Raw genomic sequence first — 23,067 nt, forward strand, 5'->3', positions numbered from 1 at the left:
GGTCGAAGAAGTATACCACGTGACAACAACATAGATGCACGTCACCTAAAGTCACACATTTCAAAGGTGATTATTATTATTATTGTTATTATTAAGTTTTAATTCAGTGAAATATGATACTTTAATAACAAGTGAATAGTTTATGTAAGTTCCTCGTTTTTTTCTCTACATCGTACGTCATAGGGTCAGAGGTTACAGTGCTTCTGGTTAAGTAAGGAAACATGGTTGCTTGAGTTGTAACGTTAAGGACATCATCTTCAAATTCATCTGGAAACCCTGACATAATGCTGCTCCCATCGTTACGATTCGTGGTATCATGTGGCTGTCGTAACGCCGGACGAAGCTTTAATCAAAGCCAGGTACGATAACAATCCTCCACTAACGCGAAAGATTGATTAATATTTTGTCGAGGCAGTTCATAGCTTAGGCTAACTAGCTAGGTGGCATATATTATCAAAGGAGTTACATGTGCCTCATTAACACAAGGGAGGCAATTGCTTAACATTTTATAAACCATTGAGTGAAATTAGGTGTTTTGTGTACAAATAGATGTATGAAAATAGTGAAACAACTTTTGATTATAGATCGTTACCCAAGCTCATTTAAGGTTAGTAACGTCAAAGCATATTCCAGCAATCGTTTAACGTTAGTGAATTGAGGTACGACTGCAGTGATAGGATACCGTTAATGGAAAGTGGGAAATGTGTAATTTATTGTATAACATAATATGTTTTGTGTTGTAGGAGTTGTTTTGTATAAGGCAAGCTCCCTTGCTGCAGTGTTATGAAAACCGCTGTTACGTGACGTCCTTCAAGTAAGCAAAAGAGATGATGAATATTTGAGCATCCTATTGAATTTTGGTTCGGGTCTGTGTTTTCCCTTCAGCGGACCCCTCTACGACAATGGGTGCTAAAGAGGTGGCAAACCACATCAACCTTAACTGCAGAAGCAGGCACGGTTAAAGCAACGTCTACGGTACCTAATGCTGCCACAAACCGTATTGTTGGAAGATGGCTGGTTGGTTGCAGTGGATTGGTATTGGGAGCAGTTGTTTTAGGTGGGGTAACCAGGTGAGTTTTCAGTCATATACTATGTGTCCCCTTGTTACTTTTATAAACTTTAAAATGAACTATGAAGTTTTTGGTTAAGACTGTCAATATTCTTTGACACAAACATACAGGCATTTGTGGGTGGCAACAGGTGTGCCATGCTGTTGGAGGTGCAAACAGAAGGTGCATCGCCATTGAGATCACATAGATAGGAGCTGGCTCAAGAGTTATAAAGTGTTTTGTCATGTTTATTTGTATAATGAAAGGACAATTTTTATAACTATCCGCATGTGTTTACTTCTGGCACCTTAGGCTACCATAATGGTAACTATAATGAGCTATTTAACATCGTTAGGACTCTAAACATATCGGAGAGGTGCCTAATGCTAAGTTACTCCAGTATTAGAGCTGGGACAACGCGTCGATTACGTAGACGCAAAAAATACGTCGACGCAAAATAGACCTCTCCAGAATAAGTCCCGCCAGAGAATGTCTAATAGGTCTGGTCCCGCCTCCGTAACTTCCGTATCCATCCAACTTCCGGGCGTCGATTGTCTATGGGAAATAACATTGCGTTCACGAAAATATCATACCGGTAAAACATCTGTAGGTAGCGAAGTAGAAAAAAATGGTGGGCAGATTGGCCTACACACTTCTGCCATCTAGTTTCCACTGGATTTTTTGATTGTCGGTGCCGTTTAAGTAGTATAGTCTATAGTATACTACTTAAACGGCACCGAAAAGTGGAAACTAGATGGCAGAAGTGTGTAGGCCAATCTGCCTACCAGCTTTTTCTACTTTGTCACCTACCAGCTTCTTTTATTTCCCATAGACATACTTTGTCACCTACAGAGTTTGACAGGATAATGATCTTTCAAAATGGGTCCATGTTATTTTCCCATAGACATTTGGTTCAGTTCCCGCCTGCACGGAAGGACTGGATGGATACAAGCCAGAGTACAAAATAAACTTGGTGTACACCTTCATTAATGTTGACTTTCTCCCGACTGGAGGGTCATACTATTATTCTACTGAAATAGAGGTCTATAGACCTCTGAATTGCAAAAAGATAATGAATTTTTGGATTTTGCCATAGACCTCAATGTTAAAAAGCAAGATGGGTCAAATGGCCTAGTTCATGTCTATGAGTGCAAATAAGGAGATCCGGAGTTCATACGTTGACTAATCTGTGGTGGGGTGCCACGAAATCAAAACCGGCCATCACACATTGATGATCTATGTTGTACTATTTAAATTACAGATAAGATAAAATCCTTTGAGCTGCATTTTTACAGATAAGATAAAATCCTTTCATTGAGCCTTTCCCTGCCCCTGCCCCGCTCTCGTAATGAGCCCGCTGCCCCTCCTCTGCATGTGCATTTAACACAAAATATTCACGATTGTTGAAGGATTGTTGTTGCCACATAGAAGCATTGCATAGAACATGGCTGGCTAAATTGCTATTAAATCCGCTTAGCATCATGACCATGCTGTGCAAATTTGTTCAAAACTGCTGCAGTCAAGTTAGCTCTGCTAACGGCTCCCACACACACGGCTCCCACACACAGCTGCGTTCCGTCAACGCATTCAAGTGGGTGTTCCCGACGGTAGCTATGCAAATTACTTGAAGTAAAACCGTAATGTGATTGGTTGGTGCCGTCCGTAGATTGGCTTGATTGGCCAGTGCCGTCTGTCGGTGCAGCAACAGCTGAACTCCTCAACGCGAAAGCAGCGGAGAAACGCCGACGCCGACGGACCCACAATTCAGTTCGGCAACGGATCACGTGAGCCCATTTAAAGTGAATGGGATGCGTCTCCAGCAACGCGATGCACGCAGCTGTGTGTGGGAGCCGTAAGGTCTTATCACAACATAGTACATTGAGGAGACTAAACTTAGTTAAGTTATGCAATCATGCAGTATCTCAAAGCTAACGTTAGAATACTGTTTGGATGTTGAGTTTAGCATGCTTACTTACAGCTGCTTGTCAATTTCGTTACTCAGGGCTCATTTGATTGACTCTTGTCACTGAATGTTTGCAAAATCCTGATGTACATGGAAAAGTGTTTTCCAAGACTCAAAAGGGCTTGTCCCAAGGAGAAGTACAAACTGTTATTTGAACTAACTACGTTATGAATTGCATCCACACATCAGCAGCCTTTTAACTGTGTTAATGTTACAATTACAAGGGTTCCCCCAGTGACAGGCCCTCGATTAGACCTATACACTACTGAACTTTATTGAATGCTACCTCTGACTAAGAATGCATTACTTTGCACTTGTATAGTCTTTTATTTTGGAATTTTAAGAGCAATAAACATATATTGCAATGTTAAGTCATTCATGTTTTTTCATTCAGATATATAAATCAACATGTATAAATTGCTATTAGTCAATTAATGGGGAGATAATCGATAATCGAATCGGACTGAAAAAATGAATCGTTAGATTAATCGATGCATCGAAAAAATAATCGCTAGATCAATCGTTTAAAAAATAATCGTTTATCCCAGCCCTATCCAGTATAGAATTTTTTAACGTTAATCACTCCTTGCCATCAATATTGCCATTGTCTATCCAAAGACATTACTTGACACCTTCAGTTTCCACTTAGGGATCAATAAAGTATCTATCTATCTATTATATCAAAGCAAGGTGGCTGTTTCGAAGTTAACTGACGGTCACATTTCGTCAATCAATCTGTAACTTATCTTTTGGTCCACAAAGCTTCAACTTAGATTTATAACCTGCTATAGAACTTGGTTGAAGGGCAGAATTTAATCGGATGACCCGTATTAAAATCACATCCATGGTGAATTTTACGCAGCTGTCAGTGCACCTCTGATATTGTTTGCACCTTCAACAACATGGTGCGGAGTTTTGAGTGGTCAGTCAGTGATGTAAGCTTGTGTCAAATAATATTTAGGAACACACTTTTGAAATACAAACATTAACTTTACAATCTGAAGCTAGCTTATGTTGAACACTTTTTTGCCTGCAAAAACAGATTGACGGAGTCTGGTCTTTCAATGGTGGACTGGCATTTAGTGAAAGAGATGAAGCCACCACAATCACAGGAAGAATGGGAAGCAGAGTTTGCCAAGTACCAACAATTCCCCGAGTTTAAAATGTAAGTGTAATTACTCTTAAGGAATAGATGCATGATGTTGCAACAGAGAAGAGTCAAACCATTTGCTGGTAGTTTAGTTTGGCTTGATCATTATATTGGTGCTTATTTACATAGAGTATGGTATGGATTGACGAATGATTTGCACATACAGTATATGTTGGTTTATTTTTAGTGAAATATTTTGAAGCTAAAAAAGACAGATGTCTAAGCAAGCTGCTATTATTTGCCATTTAATAAAGCACATTATTTCTTACAGAATGAACCATGACATGACACTCACTGAGTTCAAATTCATTTTCTACATGGAGTGGGGTCACCGCATGTGGGGCAGGCTGGTTGGGTTGGCGTATATCCTCCCCACTATGTATTTCTGGAGGAAGGGCTACTTCACCCGCTCCATGAAGGGACGAGTGCTGGGCCTGTGTGGGTTTGTCTTCTTCCAGGTATGTGGGCATTCCTCCGAGGTTGCCCCTCTATATGAAGTTGCCTGAGAGCTCAGTTTGTGCTACTGTGAACAGCGAAGGAATAGAAGAATAAAATATGATGTTTTTGTTGTAGAAAATATTAATATTTACAGAGCCGGAGAAGAATGTCTATCCTTCATAAACCCTGCATAGTTTACTTGATTTTGTATTTTATAACATGAACTATACACTAAAAGTAAGGTAGTAGAAAGTTTTTAGAATACGGTTGTTAAACGTTGTGTATAGTTTTGCGTTGTGAAATATGTGTTGTTTGTGTCTGCAGGGCCTCCTGGGCTGGTACATGGTGAAGAGTGGGCTGGAGGAGAAGCCAGAGTCTCATGACATTCCCCGAGTGAGTCAGTATCGCTTGGCCTCCCACCTGGGCTCCGCATTGGTGCTCTACTGCGCCAGTCTGTGGACGGGCCTCACGCTCATGCTGTCCCCCAACCAGGTGAGGTTCGGCGCATACAGCGGGAATGATTGGTTGTTTCTGATGCCTCTCTCCTATTCGGCAGGCCCAGCAGGGTTGTTGATTTATATCAGTTCTTCTTTTACCTTGTTTAGCAGTTAAGTAGTTGTCCTTTATTCTTTTTACACACTCTTTATAATTACACAACTTCTCCAGCATTTTGTTGCCCCTGTCCCAACTTGTTTTGAAACGTGTTGCTAGTATCAAATTCATAATGAATATATTGGGGTTGTATCTTTTTGGGAGGAAGAGGTTGACTCTGGCGGACTTTTTCTGTTGCTTTGTAGTTAAGAGAAACAAGACGCCTCACCCAACTGCGCCGATTCGCCAAGGGGACAGGGGGATTGGTCTTCCTCACAGCATTGTCAGGTACATTGACATTCATTTGGAAAGTATGACATTAATTCAATATTCCAAGAACATCTCATTAATTGGTAGTTTGTGACGACAGGGGCCTTTGTAGCTGGACTGGATGCTGGTCTTGTGTACAACTCCTTCCCAAAGATGGGAGATCGTTGGATCCCTGATGACCTGTTGGCTTTCTCTCCCAACATCAAAAATGTATTTGAGAATCCTACCACGGTGCAGTTTGACCACAGGATACTGGTAATTGGCATCATTAGAATAATCAGAAATGTCCACAAAAATTATGTATTTTAGATTGACATTGATATGAAAGCAATGACTTTATATTTAGTGATATCCATGTGAAGCATAGTTAAAAGGATATTCCGGAATTGAAACAATTTAGGGTCTATTTATGGAACATAACATGTTCAAACTTTCGTTTGAGAGCAACATTGTTAATTGGTGGAGTTTTGAGCAAGACCATTGTTTGCATTATAAGAAATTGCCCTTGCCTAAAACTGTTACTATAAATACCTGGCAAAGTTTCGTAAAGTAAAGGCACAGCAAACTAGAAATATAATGAGTTATTCCTAAATAATCATTCTTCCGGCAAGAAATATATTTCCTCTGGTTGCCAAGCAACGTCGACGCAGCTATTTTAACTTTTGTATCAAGTTATAGTAGCGCAGTAATATAGAAATGCGGTCAAGGTGTATGTTTATGCTGCATTTTACAACGGGATCAAATGTGATTCAGCCAATCACATTTAAGGACCGGAACTATCAGTTTTAGAATGTGGTATAAAGCATATCCCTTACAGCCGATATTCTGGTACACTTTTATGAAAGGTTAAAAGGATATTCCGGAGTTGAAACAACCTAGGGTCTATTTACGGAAGGTAACAGTTGTCATAACTGTAGAAGAAAATGGCAAATGATTTGAAATTGGTGAATTATGCGCATGGTCTATTTTTAATGGAGAACTCTTTTTGAACATATAAACTGATCATGCTCTTTCCTTTTGCATGCAGGCGATGAGTTCACTGGCTGCCATCACCGGCCTCTTCTTCTACTCCAGAAGAGTGCACCTGCCTCGTCGGGCAAAGATTGCCATTAGCTGCCTCACCGCCATGGCTTACACACAAGTATGTTAGCATTTCATGTTTGAAAGAAATGTTTGTTTTACTATGAAATACTTTTTTAAAGCCGGTTTTCAAAGTAACTGCATATCAGGGAACTGTTTTGGGGGAAAAATTCCACAGAAATATCTGTAATAATCTTTGTAGTGTGTAGTATGTTGTGGGAATTGTTGTGGGAAGATAGTGCCTGGTGAATAGGAACTGAAAGGAGAATTGAAATGAAGTGAGGTGATGTTCCTTCCAGGTGGCTCTGGGCATCAGCACGCTGCTGCTGTACGTGCCCACCCCGCTGGCCGCCACGCACCAGTCTGGCTCTGTGGCGCTGCTCACCCTCGCCATCTGGGTCCTCGCTGAATTGCGGAGGGTCGCCAAGTAAGCCCTCTTGAGGCTCACGCAGTGCAGCTCTTTCACTCTTTGCAGCTATATGTTTGTGGAGAGACTGTAAATGTGCCCCCGCTTATGGAAATGGCCTCCTCTTTCTCTCCAACATCAGATTGTTCCAATGCAGTTGACGCTCAATGCCCCATAGTTTGCCATTTATTTAATAATTTCGCACACACGTAAGCACACACACTTGCGGATTCCACTCTTAGCCCCAGCATACCTGGCCCTGCCTTCTACCGGAAGCAGGCCTATGACACTTCAGTTCAGAATTGTGTACTAAACTTTTTTTACTCATGCTTTTGATAATAGTTATTTTCAGGATGTGTGAATACTTAATGCATTACATGTGATAACCATGGCGAGCCACCATATGGAATGATTGTTGAAAGTTTTGAAACGGATCATCCATTGCCTTCCCCCATTGCACTGCCTGACAGATACATCGATGTTGAATGGTATAGAGAGTGAGGAGGATTGAAGGGGAATACTTAAGTACTGTGTATATTTAAATTATTGAACTTTGAATTTTCTAGGTATTATTGTCAATAAATGTGTTGACAGATGTTGTAAAATTCCTGTGTCGGTGAAGATCTATCTGTACATATCTATATGTAGTTTTTCTTCTGAATGTTGTTGATTTCAGGTAAAAAATAGCACTATTTGTAAAAACACATCTTTAGAAGAGAAGTCCACACTTTCAGTATTCCCAAATGTGTATCAGAATATACATTATTGAATATGAGAGAGAAGTCCCGACTGTTGGAAGAGACATTTAGAAGAATGTGGTAGAATGGTGCATAACATACTATGCATAGCAGTTGTGATTTTTATTGTCTATACAAAATATACATGTTTTTATGTAATGCAACCAGTTGAGGCTAGCTCACTAGACACAGTTGGTACACCAGGTTATTAAGTTTATCATTGCTCTAGACAGTACATGCGAATATAGACAGGTACCACTTTGGGTAGGAATGGAGTTCTGCTACCAGCAATTAGGACCAAATATCGATATCCATCCATGCCACATCAAAAATAAAAAGAATATCAAGTTAATTTTACATAGAAGAGGGTGTGACCAAATTAGTTCAGTACAGCACTCAAGGCACTGCAGTAATAATGTGTTATTTTTAATGTTGTATTCATGGTGATCTTCATTGCAAGTGTGTTGATATGTATATATGCTTGGCATCGAGTCTAGTGGTGAGAGCTAGACTGGGAATACAGCACTTCAATTATCCATGTGTTAAAAAATAACAATCGGACCATGCCAAAAGATATCAAATCAGTTACACTGGACCTCTTCCTGCAGCAAGCTCATGTTGAAATAAGGCGACAGCCTCACATAACTTGCAAAAGAATCATACAAACATTAAACTTGAGTGCCAATAATTACCGGTACTTCATAGGCTTAGGGTCAAGAATTACACAAAGGAGACACTGGAAGGCTTGGGACAGTGAACACAACCACAGTGATCCAGAGTATGTGCATCACCAATGTTCTGCACCCTGCTGACCACAAATGAATAATCTGTAGGGATAGACATGACACACTCTATCTCATTCTGTCAACTGATCATTGGTTCTTGTAGATCAATTCTCTGGATGACATTATAAATACTTCAGGTCACAGTTGATGAAGGGACATTATTGCTTGTGTTAAACTAGCCCATCTATCTTCTACACGTCCCTTTTTAACTGCTTGGGAAATAAATAAAATATAGAAATACAAATTTCACTACCAATAAAGATTTGTATGCACCCTCCCTCCTCCCACCCCATCTAGATGTGTACTTCTGTACTGGTCTTTGTAAAATACATTACTTATTATAGTGGCTGTCTGTAGTGTGGTGTCAGTAGTAATCTCAACTGGAAAGAGAAAACAGTGCCAGTCCCTTTTCCCTATGCTTCTGAATGGGAAAAGTAAAAGATCCACCTTTCCTACTGCTGATGTGACCCCTTCTAATTCTCCAAGCCAGGCCCCATTCCATCACAGAATACACTGAGATGTGTGATGGTAGCATGTTAAGGAAGGGATCAGGGAAAACTGACTAGAGCCTTTCTCTTTGGTGTTTGATGGGAAAATAAACTTGGAGGAAAGATGGCTGCTCCTTTTGACAATGCGTTGCAACATACTAACGTCCATCCCAGGCCTTAGCCAGAGGGAAGGAAGCCCCTCTCTCTATTCAAACTAGATCACACTCATCAGTGTGTCCATGACATCATCTACTGTATGGTACAGTCGAGTATTACATGGCAGAGTGAGGACACTATTATTTCACATGTTCACTCCCATTCTAGATACAATACAATTAGCTAAGAAGATTGGCTGGCTATGGTGAGACATTTGCCCACAATGCAATTAGCCATGTGTTGAGTTTATAACCGGAAGTTGTCTGTGAGGGCACAGAGAGAAACAGTCAGCATACGACAGCTAAAGATTTCAAGGCCCAAACTGGAGACTCCTCTGGAATGTAATCATTTCTGCCCTACTAACCGCTGCGGACTGGTCAGCTAAGTTACTTTATGGCAAGTGAGTGAGTGGTGGTTGGGTAGGTAGCCTGGGATTCTGAGTGACGGCAGTAGAGCCTTACACAACCTTACAAGCACAACGACGACAGCAGACGCTAAAGGGGAGCGAGGCACCAGTGTGGACACACATAGAGCAACAGACAGGCTTTGGAGTATCTCGGTAAATAGATAAGTGTGGACTAATTGTGACATCATGCGGTAATAAAATCAGTTTGTTGTTGGAGGGTCGTTGTCGTCGTCGTCACAATGCCCAGTCGCCACATTTCCAGTCATCTTCTGGTCTTCCCATATACACGCATCTTTCTGTCTTGATCACCCCCCTACACACACACACACACACATACACATACACACACACACACCCTCCCTCCCAGACTGGGACTGTATTTCGAATGAGTCAACACAAGAGCTTCCTCAGAACATGATGAATGTAAAATAACAAATGTGTGTGTCTATAAGCCAGCCCCACTTTTTTTCAAGTGTCTCTAGGAAAAAAGGAATGACATTGGAGGATAAGGAGGCCAGTTGTGGGGGTCCTTAGGCCAACATGGAGTCCAGACAACAAGGCCTTGGGGTCCCCTCCACCACTTGACCCTCCTAAATGACATTGTCAAACAGCTGCATGGACTGCATGATGTTCTCATCCTGAGGTGGACAGAAAGAACACATCGACAAGAGAAGACATTATTAACAGCTCTGCTAATCCTTCACTTCATAAAGAGAATTACTTATTTAATATGGGATTTATTTTAGTGCAAATTAGATACTGACAAAACACCCACAGACAAATTATAGGTGGAACCAACCAAAATAAGTCTGATCAAAATTTTCTTGTAAAATAAATGGATTCATTCCTACCTTTTGGCATGACTCAATGAACTCTTCGATAGTGACAACACCATCTTGATTTCGATCCATTTTCTAAAGAGAGGAACAGTAAGAGAAAGCTATAATTACTTCAGGGTAAGTTTAATTTAATTTAACTTTGTGTGCAAAAGATGACAATGTTTTAGTGCTGCTACTAATGGAAATCGTTAGCTTATTAGCAACGGATTAATGGAAAATGTAAGAAGGAAATGGAAATATGAATAAATTATGTTACACACACACACTTTGTGTTGATGTTAGGCTATAACACTGGGGATGTGTGAGTGCAAAATAGTAGCAACACAAGAATTTTGAGTAGCTAAGGACCCGTGACTAATCTGTTTGGATGTAAAAAAAAACCTATTCATATGCCTCAAGGCAGTCCTCGGGTATCAGAGGAAATGTGGCTTAAATTGAGGAAAATATAAAATCTCAAGATATGTACACCTAACCTCTGAATGATTTCTGTACAGTATAAAAATACATTCTGGAATTAATTGAGTGAATCAGAAAAAAATATGAAGATATTATATGAAAATATAATGATAACCTGAAAGAAGTTCTCCACGTGTTCCCTTGGAGCGTCATCTTGCATACAGGGGTAGGTGTACTTTCCCATCATGTCATAAATTGATCTCATAATGTCCATCATCTCCTAAACCAGACAACCAGACATCCAAAAGAGGGGGTAGGGGTGGAGGGGGACTGTGAGCACAGATCACTCATCACACACAATAATCCAGGCTTCAAGGGGCTGGGAAAGAGGCCTACCTCTTTGGTGATACAGCCGTCCTTATTGAGATCATAAAGGTTGAACGCCCAGTTTAATCGGTCATTAATTGACCCTCTGAGGATAATCGAAAGACCTGCAACAAAGTCCTAAGACAGAGGACAATACAGCATTAAAATAAAATCCCCAGAGACACAACACAATACAGTCCTGCTCAGCCCAATAATTACTGGACCTGGTTGACCAAATGCGATAAGCAACTCAGTGTTCCTCAAAGTTTCATGGAATTTTGAGAAAGTCTTTGGGCTTAATGAGTTTTATTTTATTTTAAAATGAGACATTTTGGTGTTAGTAAACAGCAAGAAAAATAATAAAAGGGGCATTGGAAAATTTATTTTTTTGAGCCAAGAAAATTGAAAATTGAAAATTGAGCCAAGGTCACAACATTTTTTTTTCTGATGCATGAAATACACACCCAAGAAACCTTGTTTCCTGTTTGACTTCCCTACAAAAATACAACACTTTTAAAAATCATTTGCTAACCTTGCTAACCATAACAATTCCCAGTGGAGAGTAACACATTTCTTTCCATCTGTCAGTTATCATATTCCCAGACCAAGAGAAGTCAGACAACCTGCTGCATCCGACTTAGTTGAAATGAGCGGCTCAACGGCTACAACGGCTTATTACTGAGTGACATGGAAGTGAATACATTAGCAGATACTGCATGTCAGAGTTTCTAAGTGGAGTCCAGATAGAGACTTGTACCATTGAGTTGTGTTTGTGTGGTTTTCAAGCTCCAAGATAACATGTACTGTATATAAATGATGCTTACCTCAAAACTAACTGACCCATTCTTATTTGTGTCAAATGCTTCAAACAGGAAATGTGCGTATGTACTTGAGTCTGGAAGAAGAAGAGTCCTAATTGCATATTTATTGCATTTTGGCTATTAAAAATAGATAACATAAAAACAATAACATTAAAAGGGTACATCAGATACAGCAGGTATCTATTCCACCTAAGATGTATATTTTAAAACAGAGCCTAGGGTAAAATGGATATGATGCAGTAAAAATGAAATGATGTAGTGTTCCATAAAATCGGTCAGGTCAAAGACATTTGGTGCAACCGTGAGAGAAATTGTGTGTTTAGTGTGTTTGTGCGACACTAACCTCCCTGGGGGAAGAACTGAGAGTAGATGTGTTTAAAGGTTTCTTCATTGACCACACCACTGGGGCACTCCTGCAACACACACACACACACACACAGAGAGAGAGAGAGCGAGCGAGAGAGAGAGACAGAGAGAGAGAGAAAACCTTTTATGTACGGTAAATAAAGCATTATAGTTAATGTACTTATTTCACACACACACAGACACACACATATTAGATAATAGCATATGGCATATAGAGATGTATATAGATATATTGGTTAGATACAGTGCTATGTATCCAATCAAATTATTGACGTGCATGTTGTAAACATAATGGATAAAGCATAAGAGCATGAATTACAATTCCATTACAATAAAGACATACGTTTTTGAAGCCTCTGTAGAGAACTTGAAGCTCCTTCTTGGTGAACTTCGTCTGCTCCTGTAGTTTGTCCAGACCCTCTGGCCGATGGCACACCGTGGACAGTTCAAAGTCATCCTCAATGCTGTCTGTTAGAGACACAAAAGAGTCTAAATGAAGGTCATGTCCACAGCATACATAACTGCATTTGTTTTTCAAACAATTACAGTTACCCAATCCATACACAATACATATAATATACTATTCACATTGAGTATATTTATTTATGTATATTAAATAAGCTAAAAGAGATTAACAACATGAGGTGGATGAATGAAATTCACGTCCAATCCTACAACCTGTAGCATACACCAAAGTAATGTCCACAGATAATGATCCTTTGAGAATACATATGTTGTACTGCTTTTCATATAACAGAATACCGACCAACATGAATCAAGAAAGCAATCCACCAGAGAAGTATTCAAAGAGAGCAGAAAGGGCCATCATAACACATAAGCACATAAGCATTCACTCTCATCTCCTTCCCAAGGACCACTTTGCAGCTTCTAAGTCCCCTGCAATGCACACAGTGCAAGCATGGCACTCAACATTATGTCTGGCACCTGAGACCTGAGTTCCTTAATCCTCCACCGACTCCACTCCTGGGGGGAGAAATGGCTGAGCCCTCAGCCCCTCAAGCATCACTTTGATCCAGTTTCATCAGTCTCAAACACTATCCTCCGACCCAGGAGGCAGGTCTGAGACATGCTGTGCATTGTTAGCACCATGTATATTCTCACCTGATGTGTGCGGCATTTGTTTTTCTAAAGATACTTGCTTGGATATTTGAAGTGGCACGCATGAGACATTCTGATTCAAGTGTGCACAAACATACTTAAAAATGTGTGTGAATGTGTGTGTATTGCCCATATTTATATATGCATGTGAATATGGGCACGAGTGCGTGTGTAAAGAGGGAAGGGTACGCAAGAGTTTGCGTGCATATATTTATAAATACATTTCTCTGTGTGCGTGTGTGTGTGTGTGTGTGTGTGTGTGTGTGTGTGTGTGTGTGTGTGTGTGCTTGGCTCAGGGTAGAGGGGGACAGTCAGGGGGACACAGACGGGTGGTACAGAGGAGTAGTGCGTGACAGAGCAAAGAGGCACTTGCTTTCAGAGACTGAGGGGGCGGCGCTGGGCCGACAGCAGGGCAGCAGTTTGAGGAATCTCTGTTTTATGGTTTTTTTGCTTTGGCTGGAGGGAGCGTTACCTGTGAAAGTCACCAACCACAACACAGATATTAGACAAAGAGACACAGAGAAACATACACAAGAACACCATCATAGTCACCCTCCAGGTGCACAGTCGTGCAAACAGACAAGCAGTTGAGAAGACCCAACAACGATAACATTTGTTTCTAGCCAAAGCATCCTAGTTAGTGAGGTTAGTGCAGGTGGACATAATAGCCTAATTAGTTGACCTGGATATTCATAGATAATCATGTGCATCTGATGTGCACAATGCTTTAATACATCAATTGTACAAATATGTCCATGAGCTTTGCTCTTGAATTGACTCTTTGTTGAAAAAGCAGTTCACACTCACACTCGCATGCTGAAATGCCAGCATACACAGTACACCCACCAGAAACCCACACTTGCAACCTGAGTGTGTGTTTCATCCTGTCGGAGAACATGCGGGAGGAGGCAGCATGCAAGACAAGTCTCTCTGAAGCATCCACACAGACGTTTGCTGACCTGGCTCATCAACCTTCTTCCCAGTGATTTCCATCACAACCCCCAACCACAACCACAACCACAACTCTAATCAGGCCATGCACCGCAATCACACAGCCGTATGGTGGCAACCTTTATGACACCACCCTGAGATCTGACACCATGGCTTTGAAGGGCAGCCGCACATTTCCCATTTGACATGTGTCCTTGCAACATGGGGGTAGCCGTTGGAGTGATTCTTGGCTGATCTCTGATTACCGCCAGTCAGCAGTTACTTTGGCTCTGGCCCCTTGCACGCTCCACCAAGCAGACCCCCTTCAGGAAGTAAACACCCCACCACCAGACCCCCAATCACCAGCCCTTGTGCGCGACTCCAGGGTGCAAACGCTAGCTCTCGGACCTGCCCGGCCCTTTCAGTGCAGATTGAATGCAGTTACTGTATGGGTGAACAAACGGAGCGGCGGACAGAACAGAACACTTTACAAACATGGAAACAGAATCCATGAGTCACAAGCACGGAGAACAAAGCACCAAGATCACAGGTGGATGCCCTTGACCTTCATGCCACAAATCATGTCAAAGAAATCACCACATTAAGCTTTCATTAACACGAACGACTGCAATGTAGTCCACACAGTATAACTGAGAAAGGAGAGCAGTAGTAGTGTCTCTCTGCTGTTCGGTGGGTGAGTACGCTGATGTTGGAGACGTATAAGGAGCACTTACTCTTGCCCTTGTGCCTGTGGGGCAGCAGGCCTCGCACACTCCTAAGCACCGCTCCAGCAGTCTGAGGGATGAAGGCCATCACCGCGGTGACCTGGACTTCGCTCCGTGCCAATTGCTTCTCTAAACGCACACTATCCGTTTCACGCTCTCCTCTTCTTCGCTCTCTCTCTCTCTCTCTTTCTCTAGTCTCACCTTGAGCTCTCCCTTTGCTCTAATCTGTCGTCAGGAGCCTGTATTTATCCTCTTTTGGGATGTTCCTCTTCCGCTTCTCTCTCTCTCTATCTCTCTGTCTTTTGCCCCCGCCCAGTCCCTCCCTGCACCCTGGCTCTGTGGTCAGGTCCCACCTTGGTCACGTCACTTGGAGTCGGACCAGCCATGTCATGGGCAACTAAGCACCAGATTTATGTTTCCGGCCATCCAACTGAGCCCTAGCCTCCGGCCTGAGGGTGAGTGTATGTGTGTATGTGTGCATGTGTGTGTGTGTGTGTGTGTGTGTGTGTGTGTGTGTGTGTGTGTGTGTGTGTGTGTGTGTGTGTGTGTGTGTGTGTGTGTGTCTGTATGTGCGTGTGTGAGAGTATGTTTATATCAATTGGTGTGGCCAAGCTGATTTGACGAGCAAGAGAAATGGTCTAAAAAGGCTCCACTGATGTTAGGCATTTACCTCCATCATTAAACAATGCTTGAAAACACATTTTAATTCCAGTAAAGCAGAATACTGACTGGTATGAGAACAGTAAGAAAAATACCTCTTGTTTTCCTCTTGGTCCTACAATATATCTTTGGCAGTGTGTGTGGTGTTGTAGTAAAATAAAACTGAGGAATCTTTTTGCACTTGTCCACTTCACTACATAAGCCTTTCAAGGCCACACTTCCAGGCTCTACCATTATAATCCTCCTGCTACAGGAGATCACCTAATGTCATGGGCAAAATGATAACTATTTGATAGAAGGCTTTTTTGTTGGATTGGTCAAAAGAAAAATAGATGTTTTTTTTTTATTCTGCTTCAATTATATTTTCAAGGATCCACGTGCAATGTAATGTGAATGTCTTTTCTTCTAAAAAAGAAACTATAATACTGAAAGCAGGTAGCAGGCTTCCTTACACTTATTTTACAGCTTGCTACCTGCCTTCAGTAGTAGAGAAAGACTGGCCTTCATTCCTGGCCCTGAAAGAGCTTTGAGGGAACAGTGCTCAACCTCAATAGATTTCAGGTGAATCACTGGACCCACATGCCTCTGTTCTGCATGAGAAATCTGGATCTAGTAGGAACATGATTCATGAGTTCAGTCTGTTAGAAATAACTTATCTTAATAATAATATTCAATAATAATTGATTATTGAATTCAACAATAATAATATAATTCAACAACAATAATTCATCAAGAGTATTTGTAAAAAAAAAAATGAAGTTGCATGTGTCTTATATGACATCCACAAGTGAGGGAGGATCTTTTTCCCCCAATACACAACACACCATGTAAACTGCACTGAAAGATTTTGGAAACCAGGTCAGGGTAATTAATCACTGTTGATCAAACTCAATGCTTAGGGGCTGGAATAAAGGACCAACTCCATTTTAAATGATGAAGAGAAAGCTTTGGCTTTGAGAACAAATACAAAGAGTCTTCACAAGAGGGAAAGAGAAATGATAGCCCCATCAGAACATGAAAAGAGAAAAGAACAAAATATACTGTAGGAACAATAATAACATTTAACAAATATTATTCAATTCACACGGTGAATGTAATCTGACCTCACCAAATAAATAAATATTTCCATAATTAGCCAGTAATTGGCACAAATTTACTCGCCTTTCTTTGAAATGACAGGGTGATTTGGAGACGACATGAAAGCCGACCTAAGGCACTCTTAAGTCAACTATATGAGTGCTATGTTAGCGTTGCTGTCAGACCCAACCATGGTGCTGCCCTACTTACGAAATTAGTTTCTCAACATTCATAAAAACGCTTAAATGATCAAATATTTCTTAATGTATCTGCCATGTTCTTTTGTGCTAGTTAAAAAAAAAAATCCAGATCAATCACTATGTACATCAAACCAAATTTCTACAATGACCTGACAAAAAATCAATGAACTTCAGTGATCCCTGCGGAAGTTGCAAAAGTGCACCGAGTGTTGCATCACTTTTCTATATCAGTTTTTGTTCTGTTTGATATCACACATCCTGTCCTTCTGCTGTAAATAACTTCAGCAATAATGATGGCCCTTTACCTGCCACTACGTCAGAAACACCTGCAGCAACCTTTACATCGCACAGCACTCAGGAGAAAGTTGTGTGAGCTATGAAGAGTGAAGAGGCTTTCAAGACTTTTAATGGCAGCCCACATCATCATCTGCATCTACTTCTTACACACCTGGGTCTGCTACATTCATTCATTACAAGACTGCCATGTATACTTTACTATTCACTCTCACTAAGTCTATACTATAGTACTACTATAATTAATATGCTATTTGATCATACATCCAGGGTTTAACAATATCCTTATTTAAGTATACTACCAGAATTCTCAGATATGTAATCTCTCTCTCTCTCTCTCTCTCTCTCTCTCTCTCTCTCTCTCTCTCTGTCTATCTCTTACCTCCCGTGGAGAAGTCAATCAAGCCCAGGAAGTGGAGGAGCTTGAGCGAGCTGCAGATGACCAGCAGGATGCCCACAGTCTGCAGCCCCTCCATCTCCCACTCCTCCCTGAAGAAGAGCAGCATCTCGAGCTTCCCCTTCTCCTCTGTCCTCACCGATCCTCACAGCCCCCTCGCCCCCACCGCCCCCCTCCCCCTGGGCTTCACTTCACAGCCCTGGAGCCCAGACGACACGGTCACACCTTCACAAAAGTTCTGCGAAATGTCCTAGCCTATCTTCAGGTGTAAAACCTTTTTTTCCCCTTTGATTGTTAGTTTGTTTTCTTTTTCCTTCACGATTTTTTTTTTAAATCTCTCTTTCTTTTTTTTTTTTTTTTGGGGGGAGGGGGGTTCTGACACCCTTCTCTTGCCGTCTCTCTGTCTTTCTTTCCTCTCTTGCAGTTATCAATTTCTCACAGCGTGCTGAAATGTGTCACGTGTTGACATCCGTCCATTTTAGCTTCTCCAGTAGGTGCCCTGAGCACATGCCTGCGAGTTGACAGATGGCGAGCGTGAGGTCAGGGGGCCCTGAGCTGCCCTGTCCGTCCCTGCCCGGTGAGAGCCTCTGGGTCCCCTGGTGCACCGGTGGTCACTCCCCGCAGGTGAAGAAATGGATATATCACCAATTTGGTTCACCTCATACTCCCTGGTTCATCTGCATCTACTTCTTACACACCTGGGTCTGCTACATTCATTCATTACAAGACTGCCATGTATACTTTACTATTCACTATCACTAAGTCTATACTATAGTACTACTATAACTAATATGCTATTTGATCATACATCCAGGGTTTACCAATATCCTTATTTAAGTATACAACCAGAATTCTCAGATATGTAATCTCTCTCTCTCTCTCTCTCTCTCTGTCTATCTCTTACCTCCCGTGGAGAAGTCAATCAAGCCCAGGAAGTGGAGGAGCTTGAGCGAGCTGCAGATGACCAGCAGGATGCCCACAGTCTGCAGCCCCTCCATCTCCCACTCCTCCCTGAAGAAGAGCAGCATCTCGAGCTTCCCCTTCTCCTCTGTCCTCACCGATCCTCACAGCCCCCTCGCCCCCACCGCCCCCCTCCCCCTGGGCTTCACTTCACAGCCCTGGAGCCCAGACGACACGGTCACACCTTCACACAAGTTCTGCGAAATGTCCTAGCCTATCTTCAGGTGTAAAACCTTTTTTTCCCCTTTGATTGTTAGTTTGTTTTCTTTTTCCTTCACGATTTTTTTTTTAAATCTCTCTTTCTTTTTTTTTTTTTTTTTTTTTTGGGGTTCTGACACCCTTCTCTTGCCGTCTCTCTGTCTTTCTTTCCTCTCTTGCAGTTATCAATTTCTCACAGCGTGCTGAAATGTGTCACATGTGTTGACATCCGTCCATTTTGGCTTCTCCAGTAGGTGCCCTGAGCACATGCCTGCGAGTTGACAGATGACGAGCGTGAGGTCAGGGGGCCCTGAGCTGCCCTGTCCGTCCCTGCCCGGTGAGAGCCTCTGGGTCCCCTGGTGCACCGGTGGTCACTCCCCGCAGGTGAAGAAATGGATACATCACCAATTTGGTTCACCTCATACTCCCTGGTTCCCTCCTTACTCCATCTGTTAACCCAGTCCAGTGAGTGTGTGTATGTGTGTCTGTGTGTGTGTGTGTATGGGGGCACGTTACCCCATACTAGACTACCAAGGCTGGAATCCATTCTTTTTATATGAATCACAGACCATCTGATGTTTAATCCCCTCCCACTGACCCCCCTCTTCCCTCTCTTTTCTCTCTCTCCCTCTCTCTCTGTTCCCTCTCCTGCTTTTTCTTGGCTCTCCGTGCTTAATTGGGTCAGATGTGTTTGGTGCAAGTTTGGGAAATCAGGAGGAGTAGGGGATCAAGCAGGGGAGGGGGACAGCAGGACGGGAACAGAGGAGGGTGAGAGAGGGGTGGGGTGGGGGTGCTGGGTTGTTCAGGTTGGCAGCTGAGTCCGAACCGGACTGACACACAGATGGGACCCGGTTCCCCCTCCTGAGAAAACAGAGATGGCCACAGTCCCATGCAGTGGGGCTCAGGCCAGTCCTACTACTATCCCTACACACTCACTCATACACACACACACACACACACACACACACACACACACACACACACACACACACACACACACACAGAGAGAGATTCCAACAGCACATGTGTTTCACAAAGTGACATATACACTATATGCACTTATTCTACAGACATAAATGGTGGGGAGTCACATATCACGGTTAGAGCTACGGCTACGGCTACTACACTCTCACTGGTGCTCAGATAGGGAAAGTGGGTTGAAGGTTGGACCTGTCTGACAGTCATTCCTGCAAACTGAATATAATGAGGTAGTGTGTGTGTGTGTGTGTGTGTGTGTGTGTGTGTGAGAGAGAGAGAGAGGGAAAGGGGGGAATAAAGAGAGAGGGAGAGAGGGAGAGAAAGAAAAAGTAAAAGGGCAATGCACTAGAGCTGCATGACCGATGACCATCATGACAACTGTCGCCGATGGGACCATCGCACACACATACATTTGAAGCACTGCATTGCTGTGTGCATGTAACACAAGTTTCTACAGAGCAAGAACAGCCGCACACCTAAACTCAGAATCAACAGCTTATTTTTCCACATGCAGTCATTAAGTGCAGAGCCTGCGGGAACCCAGTCATAGGACTCCCACTGGGACAGACTGTTCCATATTTACGGCAATTATGAATGGAACTAACAGAATTAGCTGTCCATCAGTCAGTAAACAACCACAGAGAGGAATCCTAAAATAGCTCAAGTTACAAACATGACCTGAAAAAGTCCATTACCTATTCTATCCTACAGCAAAACACAGCCCAGGCAACACACAAAATGAGACCAAGCTGCAATAATGTCACAGTCAATTTCCTAAATCACCATATGATGGTTATTATCATACTTCTCTTGCAAAATGGATAACTTGATACTAGTAGTAATAAATAGTAAGAATTTAGTATGTTATGAGACAAAGTCAGTCAAATGTACAAATGCATCTTGTATTTGGGGCATATTACTGTAAATATTCCACTCAGAGCTTTGACCTTCTAAGCAAACATAAAGGTAACATGTTTATGACTTTGTAACAGCACATGTGTATATGTGCAGATGTGCATGAGCGTGTGTGTGTGTGTGTGTGTGTGTGTTTGTTTGTGTGTGTGTGTGTGTGTGTGTGTGTGTGTGTGTGTGTGTGTGTGTGTGTGTGTGTGTGTATGTGTGTGTGTGTGTGTGTGTGTGTGTGTGTGTGTGTGTGTGTGTGTGTTTGTTTGTCTAATGATGCATGTGGATCGGACAGATGGATGTCTTCTGGCTGTCCTTTTTGAGAGCCTACAAGAACAAACACAGTGACCCTCCACACATAGTGCGTCAAATCAGTTAGTCCATCCCTCCATATTTGTCATTCTGAGGAATATTTTTTCTGGGTGAAGTCACAGCCATTTAAATGGTCCCAAATTTAGACTTCTACCTGTGCAATTATCACTCCCAAACCTGATTAAAGTGGTGGAGGTAAGAGGTATTCTTGACAAATGGCACTTATTCTTTTTCCTTTGTGTGTGTGTGTGTGTGTGTGTGTGTGTGTGTGTGTGTGGCGTGCGTACATGTGGTGAAAAAATCCATTTACATACCCATTAGGTTCTGCGGATATTTTTAAAATCTAGGTGAATCTCAATTCTGGGATGAAAGACCCTTTTATGTCAACACAGACAAATGCCACCACTGTGGCATCTTGACTTGAACACATAAGTTAACAAAAGCTGAAGAAGTACACTGTCAATGGAATTTTCTGGAGTCCATTCTTTTACACGAACACACCATAACATAGAACCACACTGGTTATATCTATATGCTGCTGTTAAAAATGATAGGCCTATAGGTGGCAGGCTAACTCCATCTAACACATTGTCATCATGGCACCAAAAAGACATGGAATGACAATGGAAGGAAGGTATAATGTGTGAATGAAAGAGAGGAATTCTGTTAGGGGTAACTATAGAACACAGTATCAAGAATTGTGTTTGCCATACGATATGATACAACTTGATTTGGCAGTTTGTGCTGAAATTCTTTTCGCCATACATGACAAGAAGTCACTGCTGATATTCACCTTACACTTTCTGTTAAAGTGATAGTTCATATAACATCCTGCAGAGGGCAGTACAGGATCAATATCCCTGATTTTGTCCTTAAGTTTTATATACTAGTTCTATTCTGTGTATAACCTCTATTTAACATTTGGACATTTTAATATTTGGGTCTATAGACTGACAATATTTAGAAAAAGGTCTTTCTAATAATGCTATTTCAGGAGTCTGAGGCAATTATAAATATGCTTGTCAAGACACACACACACACACACACACACACACACACACACACACACACACACAGGCACTACATCAGACACTCCCCCATCATTATCATTAAGTCAGCAGACAGACATGCTGATCCGTTGACAAAAATCATGTATTGTAAAACACCTGGAAAACCATCTCAGCCATAATTTGCCTCTTTGCCGCATTCGTCAGCCAACACAGACTCATCTCCCCATTCTATTGATCCCTCACACACCTGCCCTGCCCAGCTGGGCCCATAGATCTCCATTAGAGTCACGCCCGGCGTCTGCATGCCCTCCCACAAACCATGGCTAATGATGGCATTAGGCAGCAGGGCCGCTTCTGTCGGGATGGCGGTGGTACACACACAAGTGCGCGCAGCGCCTGTTTACCAGCCCAGCTCATCGGCACAGTGCTTCGTCATTCAGTCAGGAAAGCGATGGCCCGCTCACCCTGCCACCCGCCTGTCTGATCATGTAAAGGGGCACAAAGCATTGCGGCTGTCCATGCAGCTGGCCCAGATAGAGCACAGGTTTGAGATTGAGGTGTGTGTGTATACGTGTGTATGCACATGTGTGTGTGTGTGTGTGTGTGTGACCTTATTCTCCACAAGAAGTCTGCTTCACTCCTGACAGGAGAGAAAAGGTGGAGGGACTACATTCACAAATCTTCAGCCTCTGTGGCTACTAAAAGCACACACAACTAATATGGTGAGCTCCTTTTGTGTGCTTAAGAAACATGTGATGATATGGACATTATGATGGTGAAACCAAAAAACATGTCTATTACTGCATGCTCCCCAGAGACAATGATGTATGATAAGGTTATTGTCTCTGCTCCCTCCCTCTCTACAGGTGCGGTAGTGTGCTGCTTTTAGATCTCATTCAACAGGCCCGCAGATCCCCGAGAGCCCCCCTGGACACCTGGGGGGTTAATTAACTGGTGACAGAGAACTCATATCCTGGAAAAGTCACAAAAAAGTGAA

The 23,067-nt window shown here is 42.2% G+C and overlaps 2 protein-coding genes across 10 annotated transcripts in view; one reads left to right on the forward strand and one right to left on the reverse strand.

Annotated features, from left to right (window-relative positions):
- Window positions 1-7,552, forward strand: LOC125311258 (cytochrome c oxidase assembly protein COX15 homolog). The gene is made up of 10 exons (XM_048269140.1): window positions 1-66; window positions 184-359; window positions 886-1,070; window positions 4,055-4,177; window positions 4,434-4,620; window positions 4,925-5,092; window positions 5,398-5,479; window positions 5,562-5,716; window positions 6,489-6,602; window positions 6,841-7,552. The coding sequence occupies exons 2-10, from the start codon at window positions 285-287 to the stop codon at window positions 6,970-6,972; spliced, it is 1,221 nt and encodes a 406-aa protein (XP_048125097.1). The 5' UTR covers window positions 1-66; window positions 184-284; the 3' UTR covers window positions 6,973-7,552.
- Window positions 7,553-7,766: 214 nt separating this feature from the next.
- Window positions 7,767-23,067, reverse strand: part of LOC125311259 (Kv channel-interacting protein 2-like) — a 127,562-nt gene continuing 112,261 nt past the window's right edge. For 4 of the 9 annotated variants that reach the window (XM_048269148.1, XM_048269146.1, XM_048269145.1 and 1 more), the window contains exons 2-8: window positions 12,651-12,775; window positions 12,285-12,354; window positions 11,945-12,015; window positions 11,151-11,258; window positions 10,930-11,034; window positions 10,371-10,433; window positions 7,767-10,157 (exon numbers count right to left, since the gene is read on the reverse strand). In XM_048269148.1, the coding sequence (XP_048125105.1) occupies window positions 10,110-10,157; window positions 10,371-10,433; window positions 10,930-11,034; window positions 11,151-11,258; window positions 11,945-12,015; window positions 12,285-12,354; window positions 12,651-12,775 (590 nt within the window). In that variant the 3' untranslated portion in view covers window positions 7,767-10,109. Of the gene's footprint in view, window positions 10,158-10,370; window positions 10,434-10,929; window positions 11,035-11,150; window positions 11,259-11,944; window positions 12,016-12,284; window positions 12,355-12,650; window positions 12,776-13,799; window positions 13,899-15,090; window positions 15,363-17,694; window positions 17,824-23,067 lie in introns of those variants that run through there. The other 5 variants (XM_048269143.1, XM_048269142.1, XM_048269141.1 and 2 more) reach the window with 4 other exon arrangements.

This window comes from Alosa alosa, chromosome 18 (assembly GCF_017589495.1).
Source record: "Alosa alosa isolate M-15738 ecotype Scorff River chromosome 18, AALO_Geno_1.1, whole genome shotgun sequence".
In the NCBI taxonomy this organism is placed as follows: domain Eukaryota; kingdom Metazoa; phylum Chordata; class Actinopteri; order Clupeiformes; family Clupeidae; genus Alosa; species Alosa alosa.

Coding starts and splice junctions, on each gene's coding strand:
- LOC125311258 (XM_048269140.1), top strand. CDS start 285: ATGCTGCTCCCATCGTTACGATTCGTGGTATCATGTGGCTGTCGTAAC. Junction 5,093..5,397: donor TCATGCTGTCCCCCAACCAG/GTGAGGTTCGGC, acceptor GTTGCTTTGTAG/TTAAGAGAAACAAGACGCCT. Junction 5,717..6,488: donor AGTTTGACCACAGGATACTG/GTAATTGGCATC, acceptor TTTTGCATGCAG/GCGATGAGTTCACTGGCTGC.